The sequence below is a fragment of the Scardinius erythrophthalmus genome (genome assembly GCF_964197995.2).
Source record: "Scardinius erythrophthalmus genome assembly, chromosome: 2".
Taxonomy (NCBI): Eukaryota; Metazoa; Chordata; class Actinopteri; order Cypriniformes; family Leuciscidae; genus Scardinius; species Scardinius erythrophthalmus.
The window spans coordinates 57,772,487-57,783,015 of record NC_138222.1 but is presented as its reverse complement, the minus strand read 5'-3'; the positions used below and the strand labels follow the sequence as shown (position 1 = coordinate 57,783,015).

General features: G+C 35.6%; 1 protein-coding gene across 8 annotated transcripts; it reads right to left on the bottom strand.

The window, feature by feature from the left end:
- Positions 1 to 271: 271 nt before the first annotated feature.
- Positions 272 to 9,412, bottom strand: LOC308687361 (uncharacterized protein). Of its 8 annotated transcripts, XM_081359874.1 has the most exons (9): positions 9,310 to 9,412; positions 7,171 to 8,308; positions 6,664 to 6,751; positions 6,555 to 6,579; positions 4,897 to 5,436; positions 1,908 to 1,995; positions 1,363 to 1,455; positions 948 to 1,133; positions 272 to 866 (listed from the first exon to the last, which is right to left on the bottom strand). In XM_081359874.1, the coding sequence occupies exons 5-9, from the start codon at positions 4,924 to 4,926 to the stop codon at positions 784 to 786; spliced, it is 480 nt and encodes a 159-aa protein (XP_081216000.1). In that variant the 5' UTR covers positions 4,927 to 5,436; positions 6,555 to 6,579; positions 6,664 to 6,751; positions 7,171 to 8,308; positions 9,310 to 9,412; the 3' UTR covers positions 272 to 783. The 8 variants fall into 8 exon arrangements, 6 of the variants coding, with proteins under 6 accessions (XP_081216000.1, XP_081215998.1, XP_081216001.1 ...); XM_081359872.1 differs by lacking the exon at positions 6,555 to 6,579 and having other exon boundaries at positions 6,638 to 6,751; XM_081359875.1 differs by lacking the exon at positions 6,555 to 6,579 and having other exon boundaries at positions 6,638 to 6,751; positions 8,204 to 8,308.
- Positions 9,413 to 10,529: the final 1,117 nt, after the last annotated feature.

The window sequence follows — 10,529 nt, the reverse complement described above, 5'->3', positions numbered from 1 at the left end:
TGTAATTTCAAGAGTTCAATTGATTAATCAAACATTAACCTAAATTTAAGGATTAACAAACATCTATTGACCTTTTTTAATTTTTGGAGTCAGATGAAACAAAGAGGTAATTAAATTAATTTGCACACTGAAAAGACAGTAACACGCAGTGATCTTTCACCCGCTCCGGAAACTGCTGTTGGACCGACTGGGCGGGGCCTCGCAATACTGTTTTTCAACATATGTCTCGTGGCAAAATCAAATAAAAATGTGTCATTTAAATAAAATTGCTGAGGTAAGGCTGAACACATTTATTTTACAATATAGAAAATATACAATATACACAACAAAACAATACTTTTTACAATAAACCATTACAATGACACTGCTTTAAAGCGCATAACACTAAATAATAATAACAAAATGTACATTTCCTGAAGAAAATGTGAGTGGTGCTTGCAGTGGCAAAACTCGCCACTCGGTTGCTAGGGTGTTGCTGGGCAGTTACTATTGTGTTCTGGGCGGTTGCTAGGGTGTTCAGGGCGGTTGCTAGGGTGTTCAGGGCGGTTGCCAAGGTATTTTTGGTGGTTGCTATGGTGTTACTAGGAGGTTGGTAGTTGTCACAGATGGTTACTATGGAGTTTTTATAGAGTTCTTAAAATCTTTAGTAACGAGTGCCTTTACTATGGCCGAATCATAGCCATGCTGATATGCAGCGATATCGCACGGCTAAGAGTACGATATTGCTCATTTAACATTTCATGTAGTGTACTTGTGTATCTGGATGGATATTCCAGGCATGATTTAGACATGAATCAAGTTCACTATGGTTCCTCCTCGTAGTCGACTATAATGGCACACTCTCTCGTTCACATCCAGATGTTCTCCTGAAAATAAATAATGCTAGCAATTATTGATTTGCAGGCTCACTCGTCAAACTAAAGTTTTTAGTTTTTTGCTGTGTTTACCTTCATAAACCAGAGTCATTCTCTCTGGTTTCTTCCCTGCCATGTCACAGATCTCCTTTAGTAAAACAGAGATTTTTTCCTGTGGGAATATGCCCACTTCCGTGATCTTCCCAGCACATCTTACATTGAGGTAGATCTTCTCCACTTTGGCAATCTCATTAGGGTCAGTGAGGAGGATCTGATGAACTGAAACCACAGAGTAAAACAATGATTTGGTATAATGACCTTGAGAACACATACATCAAGATCCCAGAAGGATATTGTGCATCATAAAACAGAGGTTAGTTCAAACAGGTTTGAAGGCCTGAAGTCAAAGAAACATGGCATTGGTAATGTGTAATATGGGACATATTTCTAAGTGAAACTCAGTCTGTATTTGATCTATTGAGAACTTCATCCCAGAGTGCAGACAGACCTGAGTGTGAGTTTGCGGGGGATTGTGCGGGACTGTACCCCTCCTGGACCACCGACACCAATGCTTGAGCAGGTTCTGTGACTGGGACGTCATCTGAAAAGAGAAACTTTTTGATTCAACCCTATTTTATTTGGAATAACATAAGACTGATTAATTGTGCACAATAAGACCATTAATTATGAATTCATGTCAACTTTAATACTGCAGTTAAACTGCTGAAATTTTATGAATCCGTGGTTACATACACATACTGCTAAAACACAACTAATCTAATCAATTTGATTAAATCTAAGTCTTTAAACTATAAAATAACACCAGTGGAAGAATGTGAATTATGGGTATAATTATCTTTTTTATTATTAAAGTATATGCACAACGCATATGAATTCTATTAAAAACTAAGCAAAAGCATTTAGATCAAAATGGTTTTAAGAAACAAATTCAGACCAGTGTGTCCAAACCTTTGACTGATTTGACTGTTCTGCACAAACACAACTAACTGAACATAATGAGCTATAAGTGTATGGACTAGATGTGCGGCGTACGTTTGTCTGCACTCTCCGATGGCTTCGTCTGATCAGGTGTTGAACTGCTGCTTCCCCACCAGAAGACTGCAGGGCTGATCGCCTCCCACTACAAAGCATAATACAAATCAAAGGTTATTTTAAAGTAATGTAATGTTAGAATGAAAGTCTACAGTCTTCAGATTTTTCAGTAAGCAATAGGCTTGCACAGAAATGTGAGAATGTGAGAACATGATTTCAGATTTCCACAGAATTGTAGTATTATTCACTAAATTCTCACAAATTCTACACATTATACTGTAAAAAAGTTAAAGTGACATTTGTTGTCATATTTTACATTGGCTATTAAATAACAGTACAATAAAAATGGTCATTTGGTATATTAGCCACCACAATATATAACACAAAGTGAAAATAAAGCGACATTTTGGGGTTATAATGGAAACAAAAGTTACCATGTTGAATACACAACATGAACTGTTAATGAAACAACTGCTCTGCTGATGAATATCATAAACATGCCTGCATACAAATCATTGGTACTTTTTTGATAATTCCATGACTTAGGCTACTAATTGACAACATAACTACGACGTTACACGCTTTTGCGCTTTGTTGACAATGAAGGGACATACAGCGCGCGCCGCCGCACATACCTAATAACCACAACGGCTGACGACGAAAATAACTTAAGAATAATGACACAGACGCACTCTTTACTAGTGGTGGGCAGATCGAGGCTTCGTAGGACACAGATACAGTGAAGCAAATGTTCCGTATTGTGTCGAGGCTTCGGGTTTCAAAGGGTTCAAACAATTTTCAGGGTTTGTTTTGTTTGTTCTATGTATGGCTCAGCTAACTACCATTATTCATTTTAATTATACTAATGTCCAATTAAAACGTCTACAACTGTATAAAACTGATCAGAGATCAGGTAAAACCTATGGGTAAAACCCACAGACACTTGTTCATTGATTCATGGGTGGACAGAGATCTTCGCCCCCAGCGACGAACTATTGAAATCTCGTTTTCTGAAATCACGTGACTCTGGCAGTTTGATACGCGCTCGGAACCATTGCCTCGGAACAGAAGCTTCATAAATGTCTCGAAGCTTTATGAAGCAGTGTTTTGAAATCGCCATCACTACTCTTTACTTAAAAGGTTAGTTCACCCAAAAATGCTGTCATCATTTACTCACTCTCAAGTTGTTTCAATCCTGTATTGTATAAATGTCTTTGTTCTGCTGAACACGAAGATATTTTGAAGAATTGCAAGTAACCAAACAGTTGATGAGTGTTAATGACTTTGTTATATTGTCTGTTTTGAAAATATGTAAATAATATAGTCCTTTTTGTTTATTTTTGAATGGTATTTGATTTTCTGATATTGGGTTTTATTTGTATTTTGGTAACGGAGGTCTTTTATTTTAACGTTCACTCGTGTGAGCGGAAATAATACGCATATGGTCCAAACATTTCAGTATGGAACCTCTTATACAGTCGAACGAGACCCAGACTTTTTTTTTTTTTGCCTTCAAAAGTTTTATTTTTTTTTTTTTTTATTGAAAGATACATACATTAACAGTAAGAAGAGAATAAAAATAAAAATAAATAAAACAAGGGGGGTATACGGACATCAAAAGAGAATGAGATAGGCTACACAAAACAATACAATGTTACAGTTTGTCAAAATAACACATTAAAGATTCTTTACAACAGACTCAAGGATATTATTTGTTTTAGGAACCTTTGAGTTTAAAGGTTTTGACATTTTCTTAAAGGAAGAAAAAAGGGACTTTATATCAGAGGAGAATATTCTAAAATCAGGATTACAATGAATGGCTCTGGCTTTGTGAAGATGAAACTTGCCCAGAAGACAAAGTAATAATACTGTATTATTAAGATTAACATCATTAGAATGAAAATCAGATAAAAAAATGATAGATTCTGACATTTGCACCAATTTGCTACAACAGCAAAAAACTAACAAGGTAACATCTGACCAGAAAGACTTAGAAAATGGGCACTGATAAAATAAATGTGAGACCCAGACTTCATGGTATCGAGGGTTTACGGTTTGAAAGGAGTTTAAAAGGATTTAGCTCCTAGTACGGTTGTAGACTTCCTGTTATCTTTATGTTTTAGTTTGATTTATTTTCATTGTATCAAGATTAATTGTTGGTTGTTGCTTTGTATAATGTTTAGGTATATTCAAGTAATTAATCTTTACTTATTTGGTTTTGATGTATGTTTATTTCAAGGTTTATTCATTTTGGTATTTTGTTTTCTTTTGTACAAGCTTTTACGTTGATTCTCAACGAGTCATAGTGTCCAACGGTGATCGTATCTGTGATGGCGGACATTCAAATAAAGTGTGTGGGAATCATATCAGTAAAAGAGTCCAACCTTTCTTAAACCAGGCAGCTACAATGAGTCCCACTGACTTCCATAGTATAAAAAAAAAAAAAAAAAACTATGGATGTCAATGGTGCCCCACAACTGTTAGGTTACAAACATTCTTCAAAATATCTTCCTCTTTCCAGGTTTGGAACAACTTGAGAATGACTAAATGATGACCGAATTTTAGTTTTTGGGTGAACTATCCCTTTAAACTGGGTCTGACAAAAGCTTTCACGCAAGTCTCTCAAATAAAAGTCCTTCATCAGAAAAACAGAATTACGTTTGTTGTCGTTTCTTTAACTGAAAACTCCGCTACCCACTTGAGAAACACTGTCATATACTTTATATTATATATATATATATATATATATATATATATATATATATATATATATATGACTTTTGTCATATTACACACTTTTTAAAACTGTAATTAAAACCAGTCTTTTTAAATGTTACCACCAAATAAACCGTATAAACCAAGGTTACCACTTCCTTTTGTAAGTATTAATATGTGTAGCTATTCTGATAATGCTCTCAGCTCTGTTCTACACATTTTACCATAGTTAAATCCAATGCAAATAATCTAGTTTGAGATGACAATGTCTTACCAGAATCGTGATATAGTTGTAGATGTCCATTCTTCAAAAGCTTCCACACTTGTAGCAATATCCTGGCTGAAACTATTTATATAGGCTAGCTGTCACAGCAACTTTCTTTCAGCCCACCCCTTAGAAATACCCTAAGATTCTGCAAAACTTAATTGCATTTGAATTAGAAACATTGACATCTTCAAAACAATGCTGGCTTGTCCTGTATGGAATACACCTAACTTTTATGACATCATCTCAGGTTTTACTTTCACTTTGAATGTGTTTGTCAAGTTCATTACATCTCACTAGTGTATTGTCGAGGGAGAACCTGGTTCCTTTTCTTCTGCCTATAAGAGCTTCTGAATTATTTTGCAGTTTGTGGTTAAAAATGCTGTCTAGTTGAGGAGCTCAGGAGGAGGTCTTTAAAAGCGTTACGGTTACCCGACTAGCTCAGCCGGTAGAGCACGAGACTCTTCCTTGTATTGTTGATCATCCATCATAGATAGATCCATTTTCATCCACCATCATAGATCCATTTTAGATATGGAGGAAACATATCTAAAAAAAAAAATGAGATAAATGTGGATATCATTAACTTTATTTTGGCATTTTGAGTTAACTCAGACAGAATGCAAGCCCGGCTAGCTCAGTCGGTAGAGCATGAGACTCTTAATCTCAGGGTCGTGGGTTCGAGCCCCACGTTGGGCGCATAGTTTTAACTTCTTAGTGCATTAAACATTTAGAAAAAACACACCAATCGACCCCTATAGAGGCACATTGGTCTCAATAATAATTCACTGTGAAAAATAAGATGCACAATGCGCAGGCAAGCTCACATGCTTGAAACTTAATTTCATGTGCACAAAAAAAGCACAAAAAGCAATTCACGTGTGCAAAATAAAATAATATATTCATAAAATACGTTTCACAAATGCAAAACAGTCCACAGATGTACAACTGTCTACAAACCGTTTTGAATCCTTTAAAATACTATATTTAATCAATGAATAATAAATAAATAGTAATTTAGTAATGTAAGCACATTCCTCACATTCTTTCAACTAAAAAAAAAAAAAAAAAAAAAACTTACAATTTCATGCCTAAACCTTTTAATTCAGCTCAAAATATCTTACATTGAGTGTCTTTGCCGACCTCTTGTGGGAAAAACATAATATAACATGATATTTCATGACTCTTGCCACTGGATGACCACTATATCACTATTTGCAGCAAATGAGCTGTTTCCCCCCTGGGTCCTAACGCCAGTTTCTCTTCAAGATGCATTCAGATACACATGTAGACACATTATAAAATAATTTTTTGGTTAAGGTTTGGCATTTTTAGTTTGAATTTTGAGCATTTTTCTATTTTTCTATGTGTACTGAAGCATTCCTCGCATTACCTTCATTCCTATGGGGGTCAATATGAACTGTAAGAGAAGGATTTGTTACTTTTTTAAATTTCAAACACAAAACTCCTAAAATTCATAAAAATATTTTGCAATCATTTTCAAAATGACCTGAGGGAAGGATGAGGGTTCAAATACATTATTTTAAAGTTTATTGAACCACTAAACACCTGAATTGTTTTTTGTGCATGTGAATTAGGTTTCAAATTTAGCTACGACACATGTCTTTTGCGTGAATTATTATTTAGATTAATCTCGCTCCACATACCAGTTGTTTGTTGCTGCTTGAGCGTCTGTACAAAACGAAAGCAAATAAAAAGAGTAAACAATGACACTCCCGGTAGAGGTTACCTGCATCTCTGTGGCTTTCACGGTACCTGGATCAGGATTGGCTGTTTCCGCCACTATCTCCTCATCCAATCGCTGAGGTCGCTCTCCATTGTGAGATTGGAAGGGAGCCAATCGCTGAGTAATGTGGACATCAGTTGTGATTTTTAGTGATAAAACATAATTCAACCATAAACCATAAAATAACAACCTTAAATTCAGGCAACAGTGGAATTCGAACCGGGAACCTTGTGATCAACTTTACAACCATATAAATGTATAGGAAAAATATTTTTACGATAATTTATGATAAACGTAGACTTGGAGGACAAAGTCATAAAAAAATACCTTCTCCTTTCCTCTCCTTTTCCCTTTTTTCTCTCTTTTTTCCTGTTACCCCTCGTCTCCTGTCTCACATCCAAGCCCCCTCCCCCTCCCCCCCTCCCCCTCCCCCTCCCCCTCCTCCTCCTCCTCCTCGAACAGACTTTCTCAGGGGGAAAAAAAGGAGGGCATCAATAATTTCTTTAACAAAAGCAAAGATTCAATCACAACTATACCTGTTTCGGTTATGCTATTGAATTCCTCTCAGTCCTTATGAATCAAAAGTCATTTCGTCCCTGGGTGGGCTCGAACCACCAACCTTTCGGTTAACAGCCGAACGCGCTAACCGATTGCGCCACAGAGACGGTGTTGTCTCCACACTCAAAGCCGAAGCAGTTCATGTTAAGCATGTTAAAGGACAAGTGACAATGGAAAGTGTTAGTACAACAGAAGTGACTGTAGCCCAATTATGATTATTATTAAGAAATTAAATGGTAATGTAATAACTTACAATAAGGTTTCATTTATTAACATTAGTTAATGTCGTGACTAACATGAAGTAACTATGATCAATACATTTGTTACAGTATTTATTATCTAGTATTAACATTAGTTAATAAAAAATACAGATGTTCATTGTTTGATCATGTTAGTTCACAGTGCATTAACTAATGTAAACTAATACAACTTTTGATTTTAATAATGTATTAGTAAATGTTAAAATGAACATTAACTAAGATTAATAAATGCTGTAGAAGTGCAGTTTATTGTTAGTTCATGTTAACTAAAGAAACCTTATTGTAAAGTGTTAATCATTCAATTTATTTAGCATATTTTCATGTTCTACCATTTATGATGGCTGTATATAATGATGGCCACTAGATGGCAGTGCAGATTATTACATCATAGACGATGGGCAAGTTCCTAGTTTGGGGTAACACACATGACATTTTGGATTAAGCTTTTTGATAATACTTTTCTTTAATCAAAATGAAATAATTAAAGTTACTCTATAATTTTAGTTAATACAATGAATAAGATTGGTTTAAATAACAGAAACTCAAAATATTATTTGATCTAAACCACATTCATTATCTAAGTTTATTTGACAAAAGACAAAATGTTGTGATAACATATTTTGTACAGTGCACTGTAAACCTTTTCCATTGCTTTAACTCTTCAAAATAAGTTTAATGTAATATAAGCTGAAATGAAACAAGTTGATTGTACTTAGAATTTAAGGCAGCAATTTTTGAACGCATACCTCACCATTTCTCCTGACGGGGAAGAGCTTCAGAAGGTCGATTCTCTGAGGATGCAAACCGCTGCAGTCGGGACACTCGTTGCCTTGCGTGACTTTGATTGGGACATTTTCTGAAAGCAAACACAATGAACATTTTTCCTCTTCTACTTTCAGCATCCAACACCTGTTTTTAAAGTATATTTGTTTCATCAGTACATGCAAAATTATGCAAACTTATCTCTATTTGCATTGCATTTGATTTTGTTCAAAACCCAATGAAATGGACCTGACGTTTCTTGGAAACGGGTTAAAACACATTAAACTTAAAATAAATGCACTGCAAAAGATTTGTTGCTCTAATTTTGGATCTCAACCTTTTTGACGCCAAGGGCAAGGCCCTCCCACTATCCACTTCACAACAATATTTGTTGTGGACAATTTCTAGTCAATAAAATATTTTAGAGCTTGGCATAACTAGAAGGATCTATATTTGTTATATTAAAAAAAATACCAAATATTATGAGATATCTTGATTTTAAGTTGCTTTAGCTTAATATAATGCTTGTTTTGTCTTATTTTAAACACTTTGAAGTTATCTTGGGGACCCACTGAAAGTTTGTTGAGATTATTCTAAGTTTCATACTTTACTCCCTTTTCAGAGAAGGGTGGGTGGGTCAAAACCATCTATAGACTGTAAAGAATGGAGAAAAAAAAAACCTGAAACTCCCGAATGTCCAGGTTTAAGACTTAAAAAATCTAGACATCATTATGCAAGCTGGATAACTTGCTGTAAAACTAAATCTGCGTATAATCACGTTAATTCTTCATTCCATCGACCCATCGCTACTTTAGCCATACAGTAAAGTTAGTCGGCTACTATGTGACTAAATTAAAAATGCTTTTGCTTTTAACGTAGATAAGAAAAGTAACTTGTTAAATAGCTGTGGAATCGTAAATGGCCTCACATGAACTGCAGCAACAAACAACTCGACATTTAAGATGAATCGAGATGACAAGAAATTAGACGAATCCAGATTCTGAAGAATTGCCAAGAAGCAGACGTCGTGCGATTGAGTCACAAATGTAATATTAATACTTTGCAGCACGGATTTGTGTAACATTAGGAACTCACCCGATCTATTTTTCTCTGAATGTTTAATGTTTGAACGCGATAAACTACAGTGACGCAGTTCTGAGCCGTTAGAGACCTCTTCTTCGGCGTTGACAGAAGCCGTGGAGACCTCGGATAACTAGCCCGGCTAGCTCAGTCGGTAGAGCATGAGACTCTTAATCTCAGGGTCGTGGGTTCGAGCCCCACGTTGGGCGATACATTTTAATTTTGTATATTAAATATTTATTGTGAATTTAAATGTACACTAGAATAACCTATGGCCCTCTGCCTCTAGCGGTTAAAAACTGTATGCATTTTGCGGAAGAACATTGTTTAGGATGCGCTTCGGCTCGGCGTCACTGTGCGGATGAATAGCTAGTTCTTTCTCATAAATTAAAATTAACAGCGAGATTATTCTACTGCTCATAAAACATTCACTATAGGTTTAAGATATATAACCAGTTTAGATGGAAAGGATCTAAAGCCAACACGATACTTTTGAAAATAGATTCCAGAACATCGCTACAACAATCATAATCAAATGAGCCTTTACAATGCTTTACAGTGAACTCTGTTCAATAAAATACTTTACTCACCTGAGTTTATGTTTGCACGAATCATTTTACATCAGACTGCTTTGTGAACGAGGGTCCGTACGAAGCAGGCGTTTATTATAATTAAGAAACCTCTGAATATATTTGTTTACTGTTAGTTGTATCGAGTGTTTTTGTGTAATTCGCTGTGTAATGATAATTCAAGGGAGAGAGTTTATGGATAAGACTTTAATGCGCACTTCTTATAGGCTACTATGATTATTCAGCTCTTACGGTGATTTTCTGGAGTAATAAAACGCTTCATCTTTTGTGTGAAGTAAGTAGGCTACAATAAACATCCTCGTCAGTAAATTGTTGCCCATCATTCGGACGGGTCCGCGCTACTACAACACTACTAATACTAATAGTGGGTAAAAGCAAAGTTATAACCGTAATTAAACAAAACTATACCTGTTCTATCTTCATGCAGCATATTTCTGGTCTGATATTATCATTCGCTGAGATGAGATCATCCTGACACTGAAGCACGAGCTCTTGAAGCTGATCCGCCCGCTTCTTGAGAAGGGGCCAGCGTTTCAAGGAAGCTGGAACTGAACTGAACAACACCTGAGGCATCAGATTATTTGCATTTAAAGGGTCACACACAAAAACGGCGTGTTTTTTTCACCCCCAAAAAGTGGCAATTTT